The 25,000-nt window shown below is 39.9% G+C and overlaps 1 protein-coding gene across 1 annotated transcript in view; it reads left to right on the top strand.

Annotated features, from left to right (window-relative positions):
• The window catches only part of LOC137650123 (protein maelstrom homolog), a 418,726-nt gene that overhangs the window by 357,375 nt on the left and 36,351 nt on the right, over positions 1 to 25,000 (top strand). The window contains exon 9 of the mRNA XM_068383256.1: positions 21,449 to 21,538. Within this exon, the coding sequence (XP_068239357.1) occupies positions 21,449 to 21,538 (90 nt within the window). The remainder of the gene's footprint in view (positions 1 to 21,448; positions 21,539 to 25,000) is intronic.

The raw sequence follows: 25,000 nt of genomic DNA, 5'->3' as shown, positions 1-25,000 counted from the left end.
AAAGAAAAAGGGTTTGATTGCATCTTTCTTGTAGATGCTAAGCAACCACTATGCATGTAGCGTAGGACGCCTGCACATGACACACTCCATTACACTCGTGGTCGGGAAGGTAAAAGGACGTATCCTCAATTCCTCTCTGCAATCAGGCATTTCCATTTGCCCTCGATACCCTTATAGTGCTTAGTGCTTGTGTCTTTTGTGTTTTTGATATTCACTGTCACTAGAGTATCTATAATTTTTTGTTAGTTACAAGCCAGAGCTATATGGCTGGCAAGCCAAATATTATGCGTTTATGCCACGGTCGTTATGGACATCCCTGCGGCACCTTCTTAAGTTGGGTTAAAGTTGATCTGCACCCTGTTAGTCCCTCTTGCCATGGTAATAGATGTTCAGTGGAATCACCATGTGACTACTGTAGGGAGTGGCCAATCTCCCAGTGGGAGAGGTATTGTTCTCGTTACAAGAAAAATTCTAAGCGAGATTGTTTTTCTTTGCCTTCTGCCAGCAGTGGCAAGAAACGAAAGTTTGTTTCTGCAACGAATATTATCCCCAACCAGGTCCTTTGTGTCAGGAACCCATTAAGGCTCCAGTCACAGATGGTGGCTGCCATGAGAATTTTGATAATGTTTAATCACCCAGTGTTATGTACAGAATTAACTATAACCAGTACTTGTAGCGAATCCTTTGGCTACGGCTGCTGCACCTCCAGAGGTAGATCCAATCTTAGTACTCTCAGCCCTTGATTACGCTGTTATGCTTTGATATCCCTAACCTCCTATGAGTGTGGTGAGTGAGTGGAGAACCTTACATGTCAGATTATACAGATCTTAATGCTTTTGGAAGGATCTCCAGTCCAAGTTTTGAAAGCCTCTTTGCGTTCCTGATCTTGGAACCTTGGTTAAACCTTCCATTTCCCCTTGTACCTAATCAACCTGAATGAAAGACCCTTATTACCAGTCCTCAGCTCATTCACTTGAGTAAGGCTTGCCGCATATAGCCAGGGGTCTTTGGCATTGATCTCCTCTAAAGAGTTCCCAGGACCCAATACAGTATTGCCTCACAACACAAAATTAATTAGTTCAGGAGTGGCTTTCGTAAAGTGATTTTTTTGTGTTGTGAGTCACATTTCACATGCAAATTGCCTAATTCATTCCAAACCCTACAAAACACCACATTAAATCTTATGCTACCAATCGCCATGGCTTAAGAGCTTTAGACTTTGCCTCTGAATCAGGCTGTGAGCAAATCATAAATGAAGCTACTCACAGGTCTGGTAATTGCTTGGACCTCGTATACACTGACTCCCCTGGCGTTATAACTAGTAAGGTTGATTCTCCAGTCGGGACTTCTGATCATGCCTTGATTAGTGAAGACTGAGCAGCCTGTCCCTGATATATCATATTCCTGTAAAATTTATATGAAATCCCAAGCAGACTGGAATGGGATTTTACATGATCTTTTGTGCTTGAATTGGTCACAATTATATAATAGTGTAGATCCTGTTGTCCCTTTGAATGAGAATCTAGTCAACATAATTGATAGGCGTATCCCTTCTCGTGTGCTAAGGTACCGAATGAAGGACAAACCGTGGTTCAATGATGATTGTAGACGTGCTTATTTGGAGAAGCAGGAGGCCTATCACCTTTGGAAGGGTAACAGATCAGATTTGACCTGGAACAACTATACTCAGCTTTGAGCTTTTGCTTAGAGAGTTCATGCCTCAACTGAAAAGGAGTACAATTTAATCATAAAAGAAACCCTCTCTGGTACAACTCAGGAACATAAATGGTGGTCTACCCTTAAATCTGCACTCTTTGTTGTAGATGCAACAGTTCCTCCTTTACTTAAACCAGATGGCTCAGTCACTCACTGTCCAAAGGAAAAGGCAACCCTTGTGGCTGATGTTTTTGACAGTAAACAGAGTAATGAAAAACTGAACTTCCTCATTCCTGTTTTCCTGAGGCTAAACTAACTAGTTTAGCTTTTCGATCTCGTGAGATTAAAGCTCTGTTGATGGACTTTGATGCTTATGGAGGTGTAGACCTAAATGGTATTTTTCCTTTGTTTTTTATAAAGACAGCAGATTTCTTAGCTCCAAAGTTATGTTATTTTGCGCAAGTTAGCAAGAAGAGGAGCTTTTAGCACTTGTTGGAGAATTGGTAATGTTACTCCTCTATGTAAATGTGTTTGTGGTAGCTCTCAAGTCCCACTGATTACCGCCCAATTTCCATAACTCCCATGTTATCTAAAGTTTTCGAATGTCTTCTGGCAAAACGTCTTAATAGGTTTGCTGAAGGTAATCATCTATTCCTTAGTTTGCAATTTGGTTTTCGTAAAGGCCTTGGAGCATGTGATGCCCTTCTTACAATCTCCAATGCAGTACAGAAATCCCTTGATTGTGGTCGGGAAGTTCGTATGATTGGCCTTGATTTTAGTGCTGCCTTTGACCGTGTTAATCATGAGGCCCTTGTTTTCAAACTGAAACAGTTGGGAGTGGGTGGGTCGTTTTTTAGCATTATTAAGGGATTTTGACGAAGGAAAAATCTATTTCTGGGCGAGAGACCTGTGCCGCCCAGTGAAATGCTCCTAAAGCACCATTTCTAAGGAAAATAACTGCTATAATATTACCAGAGAAAAAATGCATAGGAATGCTAGGTTGAACTAGCTCGCTCACCTATTGGTGTCGATATAATCTGGGGCGTAATATGATCAGAGGTCTCGCACCATTTAGACATTTCCTCTTCAAAATCCCTCAATAGGGAGGTGCGGTTCAACATCCCCTGCCGCGCAGACTAGTACTACTAACTCTACCCACGCTTGCCCATCACTCCCCATAGCACCCCTAAGTTTGGGGTCTGATCAGGGGGGGACAACTAGGGTGGGTTCACTGGGCGGCACAGGTCTCTCGCCCAGAAATAGATTTTTCCTTCGTCAAAATCCCTTTTCTAGGCTCAACCTGTGCCGGCCAGTGAAATAGTACCAGAGAAACGAACCCAAACTTCAATAAATATGAGGGAACGAATTAAAATCAAAATAACATAACAGTAGTTTAATCAAGAGTTGTAGTAGTAGACGATAGTCTTTTATAACATCAAAAACTGACAGGGTATAATATCCCAGGAAGGGATGGCAAAATGTATAAATAAAACTTGAAAATCAAAATATGATCTAAGGTCAGAACATGTTAGATAATACCATATAAAACTGGACATAAAAGAAATACAGTTCGCAGGACAAAATGTAAATATGATAATTAATAATAAAGATAAACAATATCTAAGACATGGGGACACCCATGGGTGTGACATAACAAACTGAACTCAGGTAGGAACTGTAAGTGAGGCAGGTAAGAGGAAGAAGATGGCAAGACATAGTAAATTCAGGAATTAATTAGGAATTAATTTGTTCGGGGGATACCACGCTCCGTGGCTAAGGTAGCGAGTTGAAGGGCCTCTAGATGTTCAAGATAGTGCCGCCTGAACACTGACGGGGATTGCCATCCGGTATATTTAGTAAGATCTGCAAGGTTCATGTGATGGAAAAAAATTTATTGAGGTTGCTACCGCCCGTATGTCATGGACGTGAGGGAAAGACTCAGGATTAGCCTGTTTGATAAAATACAAAATCTGTTGCCTGATCCCTTTTAAAGTTATAGTCCCTCCCTGTTCTCTGACAAACAAGGGTCCTGAGGTCTTATAGGAAGTCCTCGATAGAAAGGACTTTAGAGTGGTAACAGGACACGGGGAAGGATCCTGAGGGAGCGGGATAATATTCCAGGAGGACCATCTGTTCTGAGGGTCTTCATTTTTGGCCAAGAAGACTTTGTCTGGGGAGAGGAGAACTTCTCCTGATGGAAGGAACTCGATGTGGCCTGGGTCTCTTGACAAGGCCGCTAATTCCGAAATTCTAGCGCCAGATGCTAAACTCATAAGGAATACAGTTTTTCTGAGTAGAGGTATATACTCACATGAGTCGTTGATGGTTTCTGATGTCAGTTTGAGGACATCATTGAGAAACCAGGAAACCGAGTTAGGACGAATGGATAGTTTCAGTCTGGCACAAGCTCTTGGAATTGAAGCTAGCAATGAGTCTGTTAGATCTATATTAAACCCGACCAGGAAAATTTTCTTCAAGGCAGACTTAATGGTAGTAATAGTGTTAGCTGCCAAACCTGACTCAAACAAGGTTCTGAAAAAGGTAACCGTTAGGTTTAATGTCATAAAGACAACATTAGAATCCTTCAAAAGTTTTGCTAGTTTTTTGACCGCTGAGTCATATTGACGAAGAGTGGAGTCTCTCTTATCTGATTCTAAGAATAAAGTATTCTGGGGATCTATGTTAGCCCCTTTGTGGGCCGCAAACTTCATGAAGTCCATAAAGTTAGGGCGTTCCGAATGTTTGAGGAAGCGAACACAGTGCACGTTTGTACTATTTGGGTCAAAGTCGGGTTGGGAATCTGGCAAGGGCGGAGACTCGGCTCCAGTAAAAGAGGAAACCAATTGCTCTTGGGCAATTGGGGGCCACCAGGGCTACTTGACCTTTGAAGGTTCGAAGTTTGTCCAGCACCTTCATCAATAGGTTCACCGGTGGGAAAAGATAAATCCTTTCCCAGGTGTTCCAGTTCAGAGACATGGCATCTGTGGCGTAAGCCCGAGGGTCCAGGTTGGGGGCCACATAACATTTTAGTTTGTGGTTGGACTCCGTCGCGAAGAGATCTACCTGGAGATCCGGTACCTGGGAGAGGATCCACTGAAACGATTTTCGATCTAGTGACCATTCTGACTCCAACGGGGTCGTCCTTGAGAGTGCGTCTGCCACAACGTTCCGAACTCCAGCCAGATGGACAGCTGATAGGTTCCATGGGTTTGAGGCTGCTAGGGAAAAGATTGCTACCATCACATGGTTGATGGTGCCTGACTTGGAGCCCCCTCTGTTTAGGCAACGGACTATAACTTCGTTGTCGAGAACTAGTCTCAGGTGTTGCTTCTTGGCCAGGGAAAGACGTTTTAAAGTTAGTAAGACCGCCATGGCTTCTAGGACGTTTATGTGGAACTGTTGGAACATTGTGGACCAAAGGCCCTGAACCTTCCTGTGTTGGGAATAACCTCCCCAACCTGATAGGGAGGCATCCGTGTGGATGACTATCTTTGGAGGAGGGTACCGTAGCAGAACCTATTTCGACAGGCTCTTGGTGGTTGTCCATGGGAGAAGCCTCTTCCGAAGAATGGGAGGGAGACGGGTCTTCTTGTCTCGAAATTTGTTGTTCGCTCTGGAGCGCCAAACCCGGTTTATGTCCTTTAGTTTCGCTTTCAGAAGGTCTGTCACTGAAGCGAATTGTAGGGATCCTAGGATCTTTTCTTGATTCCTTTTGGATGTTATCTTTTCCCCGAGAAAGCGTTTGGTATTCTTCGCAATCTCTATTCTCTTGGACCTGGGAAGACATAGGGTGTGAGAGCGTAGGTCCCACTGTAATCCCAGCCACTGAAACTTGGTCTCCGGTGTTAGGCGGGACTTTCTGAAATTTATTTGGAATCCCAGAGACTGAAGATACTGGATCACTTGTTTGTCGTTTTGAGACAATCTTGGACGTTGTCTGACCAGATTAGCCAATCGTCCAGATATGCGACGACTTGGACCCCTTGGGTTCGAAGTTCTTGAATGACTGATTCTGCCAGTTTCGTGAAAATTCTGGGCGTGATGTTGAGCCCGAAAGGCATCACTTTGAACGTGTAAGCCTTGTTGCCTAGTCTGAATCCTAGGAATGGGCGGAAATGTCTCGCTATTGGAACGTGATAGTAAGCATCGGTAAGATCGATGGAGGTGGTGACGGCCCCACGGGGAAGTAAGGTCCGTACCTGCGAGACGGTAAGCATGTGAAACTTGTCGCATTGAATGAACAAGTTTAGCCGGGAAAGATCGAGGATGACTCTCCGGCTGTCTGAGTCTTTTTTCGGAACTCTGAATAAGCGACCTTGAAACTTCAGATGTTTTGTTTCTTTGATCGCGTTCTTGCGCAATAGATCTTCGGTAAACAGGGTCAGATCCGGTGTCGGGAGTTGATGGAATTTGTTCGGTGGAGGAGGCCCTTCTATCCAACTCCACCCCAGGCCCTTGGAAATTATGCTGAAGGCCCAAGGACTGAACCTCCAGCGACTCCGGAACGCATAAAGTCTCCCTCCTACCTGAAGATTTTCAGTAGTTGAAGGATTTTCCGCCACGGCCTCCGCGTGATTCCTTTCCACGGGAGAAATATCTCCCCTTGCCTCTGTTCTGAAAGGATCCTCTTGAACCAAGGCCCCTGCCTCGTTGGTATCCTTGAGAGGAACCCCGGGACTCATAGGCAGGGTTATAAGCCGGTGAGGTGAACGAACTCGAAGCCACCTGGCTTTTAGGGACGAGAACATATTCCTCTTGAGGCTGAGGGTTGGATGGTCTGAGCAACCGGGATCGGCTGGACTATCTGGAGAGGTTGGTGGAACTGGGCAGAGCTATAAGGACATAGCCTTTTCATGCCCCGGGATTGAACGTTCGACTGTTCGAACTTCCGTTTGGGAGTGAGACCCCAACGGACCTTGAGGCTCTGATTCACCCTGGCAGCTTCGCTCAACACCGAGTTGACCATGTCCTCCGGGAACAGGTCCGGACCCCAAGCGGAGGCTTTAATGAGCTTATTCCGCTCATGGCGGATAGTAGCCTCTGATAAAACATGCTTACGGCAACGTCTTCTGGCTACCAAGAAGTCACAGCAATCCGATAACAAGGATTGTAAGGTGGCCTTTGTCATGACCTTAAAGGCATGTTCCTCATCAAAGTTGAGGGAAATATCTCTGCCATCATCGAGACGTTGAGGCTCCTGCTAAACCTAGACCGGGACTCGAACTGGAGTCGAATTAAGGTTTCGGGAAGTCTTGGAAGTCGTTCGCTAAATTGCGTCGACGCACAATCAGCGGATAATTTACCAGAGGTAAATGTTGACTGAATGTTAAGCCAACATTCGTTATCTGATGGGAGCAGGAGAGATGTAGGGTCTGTCTCCCGAAGCTGGGGCAAAGGTTTGTCTTCGGCCACTGCCTGAAGAGCTAAGTCCACCATCTTGGTGACGCAAGGAGTAGGGGTCTGCTCGTCCACAAGAAACAGTGTATGTGCTCTTGTGGGGAGTCCGCATGGTGTTCGTGCAACCACACTCGTTCAGGGTTCTAACCCAAACAGACTGAGCCTGTTCCTTTGGGAAGATAACGGTCTCCTTATGGACCTTATCTAGCCGGACAAGAGCTGCTTCTGTCAGCCGGGCGAAGCCGGGGAAGGGGAATTGAAGGCCGAGAGGGAAGAATTCAAAGTCTTCAATGGGCCGGGTTCCGAAGCCTTCAATGGTCAACATCCCGTCAGTGAAAGGGCAGTGGAGCGCCATTTTCCACGTGTTATTTTTAGTGAAAGGCGGGAGTTTTGAAGCGTCCGGGATGAGGAACTGCTGTTGTTGAGGCAGTCTTCCTTCTAAGGTGTCCAGTCTCCTGGCAACGGCAGATAGCATTGAGCTAATCTGCTCTGAGACAACCCTAGACATCATATTAGTGAGAGCCACCGGGTCGAAGTTGGCCGGGGCAACTGAGGAAGTTGGCTGCACTCCCAGGTCCTGAGAAGTAGAGGAGGTGCTAGCTAGGCCACTTGGGGCTCCGGGGAGGGAAGCCTTCTTTGGCTTGGTTGTTTTGGGTAGTGTGGGATTCTTGCGAGTCCTAACTAAGGGTCTCTTCTGAGACTTAACCTTGGGGGGAACCGGGTGGGATCTCGGGGTAGATTCACGGTTCGCATCAAAACCTAGAAAGGAAGAAGAATTAGATGCCGAAGAAAAAGAAGGGCTAAGAAGAGGGATCTTAGCGCCGGACCCACCTGCCTCACCTACCTCCTTACCTGTCTCCGGTTCGTCCAAAACCATGGGTTCCAAGTCCAAATTCAGAGCCGCAACATTGTCCTCAATGGGGTCGGGGTCGTCACCGATGTCAGTATCCTGATCAAGAGCAAGGCCCAGGGTTGCTGTAATGTCGGCAATAATAGGGGCTGCCACTTCTTTAGGCACTGCTGCAGAAGATTTTGCATTGGGATAGATCAGGTTGCAGTATTCTTCAGAAAGGACGTAAGGCTTCTTGGTCTTAACGTTACGGGTGAAGCCGCCTACCCAAACTTTCAAGGTGGCTCTTGCTGTGGTCTTAGCTACTTGAGAACTCTGAAAGAACGGGGATAAGGTTAGCAAACCCGGGAGACGGAGCTGAGTCACCTACCTCCTAAATGATAACCAAAGGTTCATTATTTAAAGCAAGAGGAATGCAAGTAGAAAAAACGGCCTATAGAGGACTCACTGATTCCAAAGAGAGGGTGGTGACAAGGTCGTAACAGACAAGGCAGTTGTCGGGGTGCCAAACTATCAGGTCATCCATTTGAATCCCACAGTCGGCGTGAGATCTACAAACCTCATGTCCGCAGGGCTGTTGAAGGACGGCTGCGCAGGCTGTCATCCGACAGCGGACCACCTGTAAAAAGGAATAGTCTGTGAACACCTACTTAATATCTCTAGAAGGGACCCCGGAGGATCCGGACCTTGAAATTAAAGCAAAATGCATAGTCTTAGACTAAACATGCAGAGAACCTTAGACTATTCCAAGAGGAACCCGGAAGAGCCGAGGATGAGAAAAGGATGTATAAATAAGGGATTAAAAAGTAATAAATAACAGTTCCGGGGACCGGGAACAGAAATACTTAAAGTAAACTTAAAGTAAACTAGAGTAAACTTAAAGTTACGTCCTTAAAATACATATACTGTAGTAAAGAACTCCGATTATTATGATCTTATACATTAACGTCCGTGAGAGTATAGGGTTCCCGTAGGGAGAGTAGGAATCATAAACTGTGTAAGTGTCATCAGATCCGGCAGTATTGTAAGCCCGGAGGTCCCAATGTCTGATGACGGGAGGGTACGATGGGAGAATGCTGGAGGAGCCAAGGGATCCACCAACGAGACTACCGAACGTACCGGGACGAAGGTAATGATTCGTGTAGAATGCTATGATTGTAGGTTAATATGTCCTCCTACGAACGATAATGGCAGGAGGTACCGTATGATGGGGACACTCCTAAAATATAGATAAGGTCTCATTCCTAATTCCATTAAGCTAAAAGCAAAAGCCATACCAAGAAGGCATTAGGTATACTGCCCAATCACATGGATAGGGCACGTAATATCGTCCCCGGCTGTCCCGTCCCTCCCCCTCCCCCGACTGATGGCCAATCGAGACGAAGGGAGGGGGGAGACGAGAACCGCCCAGGATGAATGAGACTATGTAGCACCCCGTGAGATAATCTCGGTCCTCAATATGTCGGAATGTTGAGGGAAGACTGAGGAACAAGCATACTTGGCCCGTATTGTCATACCCAACAACCATCGAATAAGAGGAGAGACGTGCTCTGAGAGGGGTGGGGGGGGGGGGTACAGGGGAATCACGTGGACAGGTGGTGGTAGACAGGGCTACCAACTGGAGATCCCCTCAACACAACATGGAAATTCCCAAAAATATGATCATAACGGAGTTTGACAATAAAAACAATATTAACTGTTATAAATACTTAAAGTAAATAATGAATAAAAGCGTAATCACGTAAAAAGGCTAGGCATGCAAAATTAATATGGCAAGAGAGGGACGCGAGCGAGTGGCAAGGGAGGAAGCATGACGTCATCTTGGAAGATGGAAAACAGGGATACCAACCTTACTACTGAAGCGGGTAGATACCGAACAGTAACACAAATAAAGAGCTACGCGAGAGTCCCACTCGAACCAAAACGTAAAACTATGTGGAGCGTAAATAAAACCAATAGTCTTTTATAACATCAAAGTGAAATGCTCCTAGAAAAAACAGCAAAACAGTTCCCAGCGGGAACGCTATCCACTAACATGCACGAAGGCAGGCTTGCCAACATAACTGAAAGCCTTAACTGATACGTAACACTGATACCATAGTTATGATAATAATGAAACGCTAAAGTGAAAGCATATAATCGGTGTAAAGGTACAAATCTCCCAAAAAGTTCGAACGAATAACAAAGATGAAAGAAATAACGAACGAACTAGCGAGAAAGGGCAGGAGCCGTGGAACCACGAACGGTAGAACTGGAACGCTATCCACTATAAATCACTCTGAATTAATAAAACAAAGGCTACACTGCCCATTCACGCTTAAAACTAATGGATAAAGTACTTAACTTCGATGGAGTAACTTGGGATTCTGCCATCGATGCGTAGAGGGAGAAAAAAATCCAAAAAACACTGAGGTAAACACAACAAAGTCTAAGCGTATGCGGGTGCTAATAAGGAGTGATGGGCAAGCGTGGGTAGAGTTAGTAGTACTAGTCTGCGCGGCAGGGGATGTTGAACCGCACCTCACTATTGAGGGATTTTGAAGAGGAAATGTCTAAATGGTGCGAGACCTCTGATCATATTACGCCCCAGATTATATCGACACCAATAGGTGAGCGAGCTAGTTCAACCTAGCATTCCTATGCATTTTTTCTCTGGTAATATTATAGCAGTTATTTTCCTTAGAAATTGTGCTTTAGGAGCATTTCACTGGCCGGCACAGGCTGAGCCCAGAAATTTATTTTTTAAGTAGTACTGTAGAGTTGTTGTTGATGGGCACCATAGTGAGTATAGGAATGGGATATCCGGTGTTCCACAGAGTAGTGTTCTTGGCCCATTACTTTTCATACTATATACACATGACATGTGGTTTGGCCTAGAAAATAAGCTTGTTGCATATGCAGATGATGCTACTCTTTGCATCAATTCCATCCCCTGAATGTAGAGCTGGGGTTGGTGAATCCCTTAATAGAGATTTAGCTAGAATTAGTGCATGGTGCAAATTATGGGGTATGAAGTTGAATCCTAACAAAACTCAAAGTATGATTGTAAGTAGGTCAAGGATGGTGGCTCCTCAACATCCGGATCTCAGTATTGATAATGTTTCTTTAAATTTGTATGACTCTTTCAAAATTTTAGGTGTGATTCTCAACAGCAAATTTACTTTTGAGAAACATATAAGGTCTGTGTCTTCTTCAATTGCACAAAAAAATTGGCTTATTGAGAAAGTCTTTTTAAGATATTCAGTGATCAATCTATTCTGAAGAAGTGTTTTAATTCTTTTATTCTACCTTGTTTTGAGTATTGTTCTCCTGTCTGGTCTTCAGCTGCTGATTCCCATCTTAATTTGTTGGACAGAAACTTACGGTCTATTAAATTTCTTATTCCTGATCTAGATATTAATCTCTGGCACCGTCGTTCAATTAGTTCATTATGCATGTTGCATAAGATTTTTCATAACTCTGACCATCCTTTACATTCAGATCTCCCTGGACAATTCTATCCTGTTCGTAATACTAGGCAGGCAGTTAATTCTAATAGCCAGGCCTTCTCCATCATAAGACTCAATACTACGCAGTACTCTAGAAGTTTTATTCCAGCTGTTACCAAGTTGTGGAATGATCTTCCTAATTGGCTTGTTGAATCAGTAGAACTTCAAAAGTTCAAAGTTGGAGCAGATGCTTTTTTGTTGACCAGGCGGACATGAGTCTTTTTTATAGTTCATATATGACATATTTGTTTTTGACGTTGTTAATAGTTTATATATGACATATCTCTTTTGACATTACTTTTTTTATAATGATTTATTGTTAATTTGTTCTCTTCAGTTATTTATTTCCTTATTTCCTTTCCTCACCGGGCTATTTTTCCCTATTGGAGCCCCTGGGCTTATAGCATCTAGCTTTTCCAATTATGGTTGTACCTTGGACAGTAATAATAATAATAATACATTGTAACCACAATGAAATACTGTATATCCAAATACATTTGAACCATTCAATGTACCTAAACTAACTGTTAATACCTGTAAATTAAGTAGTTATTACAATATAATGTAATAATAAATGGAAAATAATACAATACATACAGTACAATACTGTACATATACAGTATCATATGTACTTTACTATAATAGTTACCCCTACTATAGACTAAAGCTACATTTTCTATTGTCTTCAACCATTTGATGGGTGACTGTTTTATTCTCGTCCTGGCTGGCAAATCTCTTTTTCTTGAAATGAAACATTTTTCGTAAAGTGAGTCATAAAAATATTCGCATCTCGTTTCGTAGCTTGAAAATTTCGTAAGCAGAGTCTTTCATGAAGAGAGGTTTGACTGTACAAGACATGTCATCCTTTTATAACGAGGATGGTCGGAGCGCTTCGGCCATGTCCACACCCCAGGACTAGACACCACCAAAGCGGTTCTAACCAATTTTCTTCATCTCCTTCTAACCCTACTAGTCCAAAGAAGTAGAATGTGACAAAACAATCTTTTATTCCCTGAATTTCGTCTATTAACCATTCAGCTAGGCTGAATGCGCAGCTCAACAAGTCTGTACGCGTCACTGTGCCTAAGTGTGAGGAAGTCACTCAACGTGCCACCGTCCCTGTGCATGAGGTAACTCCTCTGTGGGGTGGTCAGGGCAATATCTAAGAGTTGTCACTCCCATGCATAATGTCACGAAACGCGCCTCTATCTTGACACGTGAGAGTATTCCTCTACGAAACAACAATGGTAACGCACGACATAATCCTGCTAAAACTTCTCTTGCGATTTTAAAGTTTCCCCCGAAGGTTTATAAACCTCTGGCTAGAACTCGCAATACCAAAGCCTTGACTTACGCTAAAAGAAAACCCAGTAATTTTCATTATCAGCCCCACACTAGCTCTTGGTCTAATGTTTGTAATGCTTCTTATGTCACTTATTCTATGGAACAGCATTTTGTTCAGATGATTTATTCCAGGTACAGAGATGGGATAAGAGGCAAGAAGCTTTCCCCCCTCTTCCCAAGATTTACACCTCCATCGACACATGACATTGCGAGGCCCATGCCGTAGGCATTCCAGATGGCAACCTACAGAGAATTCCTACTCTCTTCAAAGATAGAGTTCAGAGAGAGATTTCAATACTTCCCCTTCACACTGTTACTAGAGGCAAATGCTCTTATAATGGGAGTGAGCTGGACTCCCAGTTCCTTCACAGTCGCCTATTCCCGTCTCAATATGAGTGATACAAGGGAAAGGAAAGATGTTCGAAGAAAAATCGAGAATCGAGCAACAGCTGTAAAAACTGAACAACCAAGTATCCCATAAGTGTAACAACCACCGGGTAATACATTATCACTATTAATGATTCCGGAAAACCTCGCTGCATGCGCAAGCATTAGCTAATCTGATGTAGTCCCTCTTGAGGTCCTGATGTCTGACTCAGAGGCTTTGTTATTTATAAACATTCATTCAAGGTTTAGATGGATTGGTGAGCCCACTCGTACACAAACCACTAACAGACAGAGCACAACTAATTCAATTTCCCTGTAATCTCAAAGCCCTAGGCACAGGTTCAATGTGGTGCTTTCTAACCAGACTAAAGATTTGCTTAATACACAAGTCTCAGCATCTGAAAATTCCCTTAAGGCTAGTAAGTCCTTAAAGTTGCTGCCCATAGACCTTTTGCACCAGAGAAGATTCCATGTACACTCTGACACCTTTCAAAGCCCAATTTTTATTGACACTGATGTTAACCTGGTATCATGGGTACCAATTGACGAGTTGTCTAAACCACTCTTATGGACTATTATCTTGGAGATTTTACGCACAGGTCTTTAGGCCCTATTGTTGCAGCACAAGAAGTAATCTAATTGTATGCTCTTACAGGACATGTAACTTTTTTTCAAAGGTATCAATTATTCACTGCATTGTAAGGATATATAATGGGTATCAAGGCAGAAGGTGATCACGATTGGACTTGAAGCCTCCTCTTGGAAATCACCCTAATGCGAGTAAGAATGAATTATGTTTCAATATTTGATGATATATTGTAGTTATCTTTATGTAACACTTGTTCATATAACTTCACCCCTGGCAAAGAATCATATTATTATCATAAATATTTATTATTATTATTACTATTACAAGCTAGGATATAACCCTAGTTAGAAAAGCAAGATGCTATAAGTCCAAGGGCTCCAACAGGAAAAAATAGCCAATGAGGAAAGGAAACAGGGAAATAAAACTACATGAGAAGAATAAACAATATAAACTATAAAAACTGCAAAAAAAAGAGAGAGTGAGAGAAATAAGATGGAACAGCATGGCTGAGTGTACCCCAAGCAAGAGAAATCTAATCCAAGACAGTGGCAAGAGGAAGAAAAATAAGATAGAACAGCATGCCTGAGTGTACCCCAAGCTAGAGAACGCTAATCAAAGACAGTGGAAGGCTATGGTACAGAGGCTATGGCACTACCTAAGACCAGTGAACAATGATTTGATTTTGGAGTGTCCTCCTAAAAGAGATACCAACCATAGCTAAAGAGTCTCTTCTACCCGTACCAAGAGGAAAGTAGCCACTGAACAATTACATGGCAGTAGTTAACCCTCAGAGCAAAGAAGAATTGTTTGGTAATCTCAGTGTTGTCAATTGTACAAGGACAGGAGAATCTGGTGAGACTAGACCAGGCTATACGTTCTATGTGTAGGCAAAGACAAAATTACCTGTAATGAGAGAGAGGGATTCAATATAGTACTGTCTGGCCAGTCAAAGTACCCAATAACACTAGCGGTAGTATCTCAACAGCTGGCTTGTGCTCTGGCTAACCTACTATCCTTTGGGATCGAACGTACGGCTTTGCCTCAGTACAGTTCAAATGTTCACTTTTGATCTTTTGCTATCATCTAATAGAAACCTCTTAATGGAGACCTCCCCCTGCCTAAGGAAGACTCCTGTAAATGACTCGGAAGTTTGCATCCGTGTAGGAATAAACAACAAATTAGAAAAAAAAAAGTATTTTTCCTTGCTATACAAACCAGTCATTCATCAAAGATCCCGCCTGTCTGGATACGCTGAGTGAAATCCGGGACCAATACATCCTTGTCTTCATCAGTGTCATTTACTTCATTGCAATATTCATGTTCTTCATGCAAATATTCTAGACCTTACATTTGCAACTAGACATCATATTCTTTTGTGCTCAGAAACTTTGGTTTCTAATATGCGGCACTCTTCTGAGCTCCTTATAACTGGTTTTAAGAAGCTAATAATTTTGAAACGGGATGCCATTCCTAGGGTCAGGGGAATGATAGTGTATATTAAAACTTGAGCACCCTACTTCTCATAAGTCCTGCTGTGAATGTGGATGTCATGAGATTCAGGTAATAAAAGTTTGTGGCAAGCATAAAAACTTCTATTTGTGTTTTATCTACCGGAATCCTGACATTGATAATTTTATCTTCGACTGTCTTCTTACCCTTATGGCTAAGATGCAAGATGATGATAGAAAGGCTTCTCTTGTTTTTGTTGGCGATTTCAATGCTCACCATAGGTAGTAGTTAAGTTCTGTTTTTCCTACTGATCACCATGATGTAGGAGTTTTGGACTTAGTCTCTTAGCAAATCATTAGTGAAGCTACTCACAGGTCTGGTAACTGCTTAGACCTTGTATACACAGACCCCACTGGCATTATAACAAGTAAGATTGGTTCTCCAGTTGGGACATCTGATCATGCCTTGATTTTATTAGTGGTGAAGACTGAGCAGCCTGTCCCTGATGTATCATTCTTGTGTAAAATTTATATAAAATCTCGAGCAGAATAGTTTGGCCTTTTGAGTGATGTTCTGGGCTTTAATTGGTCACAGTTGCTTGTGTTGATTCTGTTGTTAATTTGAATGAGAATCTAGTCAACATAATTGATAGGCGTATCCCTTCTCTTGTGTGCTAAGGTATCGAGTGAAAGACAAACCATGGTTCAATGATGATTGTAGACATGCTTAAATTTGTGAAACAAGAGGCCTATCATCTTTGGAAGGGTAACAGATCAAATTTGACTTGGAATAACTTTACTCGGCTTAGAGCTTTTGCTCAGAATTTATGCTTACACTGTAAAGGAACACAATTTAACCATAAAAGAAACCCTTTCTGGTTTAACCCAGAAACACAAGTGTTGGACTACCCAAAATCTGCACTTTTTGGTGTAGATGCAACAGTTTTGCCTTTACTTAAATCAGATGGGTCTGTCACTCACTGTCCAAAGGAAAAGGCAACCCTTTTGACTGATGTGTTTGACAGTAGGCTGAGTATGAGAAACTTGATCTTCCTTGTTCCTGTTTTCCCGAGTCTAAACTAACTAGTTTAGCTTTTCTAACTCTTGAAATTAAAGCTCTCTCGATGGACCTTGATGCTTATGGAGGTGTAAACCCAAATAGCATTTCTCCTTTTTTTTTTTTTTTAAGACAAAAGATTTCTTAGGTCCAAACTTATGACATTTTGCGCAAGTTAGCAAAAAGAGGAGTTTTATGCACCTGTTGGATAAATTGTAATGTTTCTCCCCTATATGTTAGTGGTAGCTCAAGTCCAACTGATTACTTCTCAATTTCCATAAATCCCTTATCTAAAGTTTTTTAACGTATTTTGGCAAAACATCTAAATAGGTTTGGTGAAGGTAATCCTCTGTTGCCCAAGTAAATAATGTAGTAAAAACTGATGGTTATCATCTAAGAAATACTGCATTTATAAAAAAGTACCTGGATGAAAATTCTGTAAAGAAACCTGTGACAAACTGTCCTATTACCAGGATGGACTACTGTAACCCCATCTATTACATTTTACCAAAAGTGAAACTTAAGAAATTACATAACATAATAAACAGAGGAGCAAGACTGATAAAAGGTGTCCCACCTAGAGAAAGGATCGCTCCTATACTAATTGATTTACACTGGCTGCCGATAAAAGCGAGAATTGAATTTAAAATATGTACAATAACCCACCAAGTTATCAGAACCGGTCTTCCAAAATACTTGAGAATTGCTACAAGTTGCATAGCCAACAAATCGTGTCAACACACGAATAGTTACAGATGGTTTCAAACTATTGGAACCTAGATATACAGTATGTCTACTGTAGGCTCCAAAGCCTTTAAATATGCAGCCCGGAGACTATATAATAAGCTCCCATAATACATCTGAATGATTGAAGACATGAAGGCTTTTAAGTGGAAACTGAAGACTCTGTATTACATCAGTCATGTAACAGTGACGATTTAATAGTAAATGAACAATACGTGATTTGAAACTTTGAATTACTCTAACGAACAAGGTAAAACGACAGTGGAGGTCCTGTAGAGCAGGGGTTCTCAAACTTTTTTCAACCAAGGACCACTTTTATTACAGAAAATTAGCTGTTACTCCATCTTTAATTGGCAATTCCGATATCAAAACATAAGACAATAATTCAAATAATGTGTAATCCAAAGATAAGTGTTCAAAAAGGTCCATGAAATTTCCTTGAATAATATTTCCAGAAATTCCCTCTCCCTCTTTCTCATCAATATCAGATGTCTTTTGTTCATTATTAATGTGAAGGATAGCCCTGCAAACTTCTCTATCCTGGAATGGATGGATGAGAGGCATACTCCTAGGTCATCCTCCACATGCATCCGAGCCCTGTACTTGGTTTTCATGGTTGTCAGAGCTGAAAAAGATGCCTCGCAGAGATAAGTATTGGGAAATGGAAGAAAAACCTTTGAAGCTGTAGCAAAGAGTTCAGGATATTCCTCTTTAATAGAAGCCCAAAAGTCGATATGTGCACAAAGACAATAAAAATGTCTTTTTTTACCCGATAACTCATGATATATACACTCCCGACAGCCGTTGGATGTATACTGCCGGTGGTTGACATTTCACCAGTGTTGCCAGATGGCTCTCACAGAAATCAGCTGCATCCACCATTAAATTTTGCGGACCCCCTGTCAAAGTGCCACGGACCCCACTTTGAGAACCCCTGCTGTAGAGAGTGGGGTTCCCCTGCTGTATGGGACTGGAAAAGCAGCCATCCAAGTAAAGTAAAGTAAGTAAGTAGTTTGCAATTTGGGTTTTGTGAAGGCTTTTGACCATGTGATTCCTTCTTACAATCTCCAATTTTTTACAGAAATCCCTTGGTTGTAGTCAGGAAGTTTGCATGATTGGCTTTGATTTCAGTGCTACCTTTGACCATGATAATCTTAAAGGCCCTTAACAGTTGAGAGTGGGAGGGCCTTTTTCAGAATCATTATTGAATTTTCAAGTAATAGATCGCAAAGATTTGTTGTTGATAGGCACCATAGTGAGTATAGGAATTTTGTATCTGGTGTTCCTCTGGTTAGTGTTCTTGGCCATTACTTTTCATACTGTATACATACGACATGTGGTTTGGCCTAGAAAACAAGCTTCATGCATATGCGGATGATGCTACACTCTGCATCAATTCCGTTTCCCGAATGTAGATCTGAGGTTTCAGAATCCCTTAAGGGGGCCTGTCGGCTAATGCCGTTTTTTAAGGACAGGACTATGACATTCATACCACTTAATGTGACTTAGGACATCTCCAAAGGCATAGGATTTTTGCCTCTGACCTTCGATGTTGCGACGCTGGGGCAAATTATCCTGAAAATTAGGGTTTTTCAAATTCTATCTTATCCCTTGATAATTAATATTAAGACCTGGCATTACTACCCTATATAGACCTGATGTAGACCTCTATTAAAATGAGGAAATTTTTTTATGTCTTTTTTTTAGCTTGATATGAATTTTTTCATTATGGTAACAAAATAAACCTTAATATCTGGGAAAATTTAAGAAAGATATGAAAAAAAAAAATTGGAAAAAGGGTAACATTTGATTGTTTTATAATGTCTAAGTTATATACCAAATTTCAATGCCATATCTTTAAAACTAAGGGAGGAGATGGAATTTGAAGGTCATGTATAGTTTTGAGATACAGTACTAGCATTCAAAGTTTTTCTTTGTACTGTATTTTTACAAAGATCATATTAATAAATCCTGATTATTGTGAATTTTATGTTCTTTTTTGGATATTAACAAATTAAAAAAAAAAAGTTATTTGTGATAATTTAATCATGGATGAAGATCCTTTTGGTCAATATCTTGCTTCTTTTGCCCCCTGTCAGGCAAGGCAGCCACACACACACACACACACACACACACACACACACACACACACACACACACACACACACACACACACACACACTCTCTCTCTCTCTCTCTCTCTCTCTCTCTCTCTCTCTCTCTCTCTCTCTCTCTCTCTCTCTCTCAATAGAGTAATTTCTTCTTCTTTTTGTTAGCAAGATGTTGAAATAATCTTTTCCTCCTTGAAATGATAAAATTCTTGCCAAAAACGAGAAACCTAACTTAAATGAGTGAATGTCAGAGATCAAACTCAGACATGTAATCTCTGAGGTTTATGGTAGGACTGTAGGGCGAAGAGTGCAATTATCGTGTAAAGCATTGTCTTGTGACTTGTGGAAGCTATATAGAAGACATTGTTCACAATTTCTTTTGCATTAAAATGTAATAATTATTAAGATTTATAACAAAAAATACTGTAGTTTCTTGTAGGGAAGAATGTTTTTGGTTTATTGAGTTTCGTTTACTAATCACCCTGTAACTATGAAAGTAAGAGGAATTTTGACCTCATATTTTGTATACACATTCTTCATTGCCATGTGAAGTTTGGTGAATTTTTTCAGGATTTTGTGTTTTTCTTCCTATACCCCCATATATTGGCATTCCGGCTGGGCCTCTTAATAGTGATCTAGTTATAATTGGTGCATGGTGCAAATTATGGGGTTATGAAGTTGAATCCTAACAAATCTCAAAGTATGATTGTAATTAGGTCAAGGACAGTGGCTCCTCAACATCTGGATCTCGGCATTTGGTATGGTTTCTTCAACTCTTCATGACTTTTAAAATTTGAGGTGTGATTCTCGACAGCAAGTTTACTTTTGAGTAACACTTTTGGTCTCTTCCTCAATTGCACAAAAATATTGACTAATATAGAAAGTCTCTTAAGAATTTTGGTGATCAATTCATTCTTTCTTGTTTTGAGCATTATTCTCCTGTCCGATCTTCAGCTGCTGATTCTTATCTTAATTTGTTGAACAGGAGCTTATGGTTTATTAAATTTCTTCTCCCTGATGTATATATTAGTCTCTGGCACTGTTGTTCAGTTGGTTTTTTATGCATGTTGCATAAGATATTTTATAATTATAACCATTCTTTACTTTCATATCTTCCAGGACTGTACCATTCTGTTTGTAATACTAGGTATACAGTTAATTCTAATAGTCAGGCCTTCTCCATCAAGAGGCTCAATACTACATTGTATTCTATAAGTTTTATTCCAGCTATGACTAAGTTGTGGAATGATCTTCCTATTCGGGTTGTTGATTCAGTAGAACTTCAAAAGTTCCAACTTGCAGCAAAGTTTTTGTTGAATAGAGTGACATAAATCTTTTTATAGTTTATATATGAAAGATCTGTTTTAATGTTGTTACTTTTTAAAATATTTTATTTTAGAAGTTCATAACTACTTATATACTGTACTGTAATTTTTGTTATTTCCTGTCCTCACTGGGCTAGTTTTCCCTGTTGGAGCCCTTGGGCTTATAGCATCCTGCTTTTCTAACTAGGGTTGTAGCTTCGCTGGGAATAATGATAACCGCCCCACAAGTCTTTGACCTGGAGAGAGTAGAGAGCGTTATGTGGAGGTGTCCTACACCGCATGCACTTTGGTTGCGGTTGCTTAGCAACTATGAGTGATGCAATCAAACCCTTTTTCTTTTGATAATCTATTCATAGAGAAAACGACACTACGAGTAACCTACACAAATGGCTCGGGTTTGTATTGCTAGGAAAAATGTTTTTTTTTTTTTTTAAATTTGTAGTATTAAGAAATTTTCCAATTTTCTTTCCTTTTGATACACTATTTCCTCTAGTAAAGCAATGAGACCAGCTTCTAACAACAATATGCTGCAAATATCTGATCACTTCAAAAGTGAAAGTTGACATGGAACAAAAGTGTTATGTTCATCCATTCTAGATGTCAGGTTTTTTTATACTGATTTTAATGTTTTTAGAATTTCCTCCGATTTGTTATGAATCGCTGCAGTATTGTGCATGTGAATTTTGTTCGTGATCATGATCCACTTACTCTGTCTTGTGCCTAGGGACAACTTTTTAATTTGTAGATTCTAATGAGGAGTGTATAGGCCTCGCTGTTATTTTCAGGGAAGTATTATGTTTCATATTCATATAAAGTGTTAAGTAACTTATTTTAGTGTAGGAGAAATCAGGAGAAGGCTAGGCTACTTGCTTATTGAGGGAAGGATAACGGTAATTCCACTGCAGTCTTTAACTTACTACAGTATATGAATGTGAAGTATTGAAATTATTTTACTAAAAAATTACTAGATTGCAGATGTAATTTTGTTGACTTAGGAAGTCTTGATGAGACCTAGTTGTGGTAAAATTTAAAGTTAGCATCTTTCTTTACAGGAGATGGAAGTTTGCATCGTTATACAATTCTAGGAGGAGCTGGAAGAGGCTTCTTTAGAAGTCCTGAACATAAATCTAAGGATTCATCTGGTATTTATTACTAAAGAGTTTTTCAGATTAGTTTTGTTAAAAAAAAAATTTATTGAAATCAATACAACTGTTATGCCATTTAGTCACAAGCTAGTAGGTAAGCAACTTGACTTAGGACTAGCTTTAATGTGTAGTTCCAAAGACACTCCTGCAAAAGGTTGGAATAGAATCCAATTTGACATAATTTACCAAAGAAATATTGTCTCCTTGCCTCTAGGGCCAGTGTTTCGATGTGTTCAGCATGGACTCATTGTGTATAAGGCAAACCTTCACGTTCAGGCATTATTGAACTTTTCACAGCACCTCTACTGCTGAAATCATCTGGCAACTTATGACACCGAAAATAAACACCAATACTGGAGATAATGCTACTTTCATACTAGCTTGGGCCAAGCTGCCACCATCTTTCCAGTTTTTCCAGTTGCTGTAAAGTTGACTCCTGTACAATATTCCCATGACATATTGTGGCTCAAGTTTCGTGGCCTCAGTACAGTATTGGTTTTTAAATATTCAGTCAACCCGTGCTTCACGTGAGTTTATGCTTTACAATTTAATTCACGTGAGTTTATGCTTTACAATTTAATTTATGTTACACAAAGGACCACAATCCCTATTAAATAAAAAATCAAATATTCACCTCAAAAATTCTTATGGCACGATTTCAAATAGCCTGCGCTCCTGTACATTGGGCGTGCTTCGTGGCAGTTACCCCTCTCTCCACCCAGCTCATTCCAGCTCTCACTGTACGTTTGTCTATTTACTGTTTGAAAATTACAGCTATATCTGAAATAAACTGGATTTTAATTAAACTGGTGTTTCACTTGACTGTATCCAATAATAATGCAGGTAATATTCATGTTTTAGTATTGTTTTTGTAAATAAAAACACATTGAATTATAGTCTTTTCTATTGTTTAAGTTTATGCTTTCCAAATCAGCTGATTAAGGCATCCTATTGAAGGACAATTCATATTTCCTAAAAGAAACAATTATTGCTAAGATATTCATGTTTTTAGTTTATAAAATAAGCTGTATTTCTGTTCAAGAAAGCATAGAAATGAAATTTGTGAGTTAATATTTACATATTTGTCATTGACATATATATAAGCATACCATCTACCGCCAATTTAGTGTCCAAACTATGTACTTTAAACCTATAAAGATAAAATTAATTATTTTTATTTTACTTAGGAACACAACTACAGTATATATGACTATACTGAGCATATATGTTGTTAAAGTCAATAATTCAAAACTACAGGTAGTCGTCGACTTAGGACTGTTCGACTCTACGGCCACTTTTTCATTGTGATGACTTCACAAGTAGTACACTAATAGGACAGCTATTCCCCTTGAAATAATCTATTTTCTTGTATAAAAATGAATTGATTTATCTTGGTAAGTCAGTATTTTCTTTTATTGATAATATACAATATTCATTTTAAATAAAATATTAGTTTTGATATCTGTCAAGTTCATAGTGTATTCTATATGTCTGGTGGCATCATATTTTGGGCAGTTACGAAAAACGAGCGAAAAAATAGTGAATTCCTTTCAATAGGCTATCGATTAATGTTAGGATTTCTATAATTGAAATATTGAGTAACAATACAAAATATTTCATGGGTCTGTATCGGTTGTTGCAAGTCCTACGTAGCGTAAATTTATCTCTACAAGTAGGACGATATTTACCTAATTAAAGTACACTGATAGGACAAATATTTTCTTTTACATTATTGAAATGAAATACTTTTCCTGGGTAGGTTAGTATTTTTTCTTGCAAGGAAAACAGAATGTTTTTACATATTTCGCAAGTCAGTCTTTGTCGAGTACATATCACAGCACGCACATCTTTTGACGTCGTATTTCTGGTGGAAGGCGATTGGCAAATCCTGTGATTTTCTATTGATTTCTTACTGAGTAATCATCTTATATCCATCATAGAAACATCTAGTAATGATACCAAGTATTTCAGTGGGCTGTATCAGTTATGGATAGCCTACAAAACTATTTACAGTAGATTTAAGAAAAGTACTGTATGGCTGGTGATGTCATATTTCTGTCTGAAGGCAAGCCAGCAAATGGTGATTTCCTTTGAATACTTTACCTAATATTATCATTCCCCTTATCGAAACATCATATGTCTAACAATGTTTAAAATGTCCAGTACGGTACAGTTTGAGAGAGAGAGAGAGAGACAAACGAATGAACGTATTCATATAATTGATAATAATGGTTATAAACAAACTTTATGAAAACTATATCCTATAACATACTGGTGCTGATCTGGTATTAATTATGAAGATATTTTGAATAGTTAAGAAATGGTATAAACGATACGCATTGTAATAAAGTAGCATGACCTTGATCAGCTGGTGACTCTACCAAAAGTAAAACAAAAGTAACTGTTTTGTATTGAAATGCTTCCGAAATTGACAGATAGAATGGAAACATGTTTTAATAAATTGCAATTGAACAAAATGTCTAGAAACATGGTAACTTAATAATTAACTAAAAATTAAATACTATAGAGCGTATTTGTATGATAACTAATAATAAAGGCTATAAAAAACTGTATGAAAACTATATTCTGTAACATATTGGTGTGAATATAATATTCATTATGAAGATAAGTTGAACAAGTTGGGAAATTATTTATACGATACGCCTCGTTATTGTCTGTGACTTTGTCCAAGTTTCCATTGGGAGCATTTTACATGTAAATAGCCTAATTCGTTCCAGATCCTAGAAAAACACCACATTACATGATTATAAAAAGGATATTTGCCACTAAACAGTACTCAATATGAAAAGTACTGTATTTTGATCATTTTATAATAATAAATTAATAATAATATTTTGGAAAAGAAGCGTTTCATTAGAGCAAACAGTAAAAATAAAGTAACAAATGTGGAACCTTTCCTTTGGAGTGAGGCTATGTCCAAGAGTGAAGTGTGGGGCGGTAGAGGAGGATGAAAACGGCGGAAAACGTTTACGTACAAGTTGCAGAAAGCGTAAACACTTAACTTTACAAAACAGATTTATAAATGGCAGAAAACATCAACAATTAATTTTAGGAAACATCCATAAATGGCAGGAAATATTGACACTTAACTTTGCGATAAACTTAAAATAAAATGTCTTTTTCATTTTCCTTTCTCTATTTTTTTTTTTACTTTACATTTACTGTTTTCTAAATTTAATTACACTTTATTTTTTTCATCACTAACACTTTCGTTTCTTACCTGGCGCTTGGTCTGCATCTACCAAAGGCTTCTTACTAAAATATTTGCCCAAAGAAGCTTGTTTTTCAGCCTGCTTTTTAAAATTTTCCTTAGCACACTTAATCGCATGCCAGCCTTGTATTTCGTGATTATTTCCATCTTCATTTCCATGGAAAACCTCATCATCCTCTTTCCCTTGACATAAGCGACTTTCTTGGGACCCATGGCTAATGATGTAT

This window comes from Palaemon carinicauda, chromosome 11, assembly GCF_036898095.1.
Source record: "Palaemon carinicauda isolate YSFRI2023 chromosome 11, ASM3689809v2, whole genome shotgun sequence".
NCBI classification, from domain to species: Eukaryota; Metazoa; Arthropoda; class Malacostraca; order Decapoda; family Palaemonidae; genus Palaemon; species Palaemon carinicauda.
Note: the sequence above shows the minus strand (reverse complement) of the source record. Positions and strands in the feature narration are given on the sequence as shown.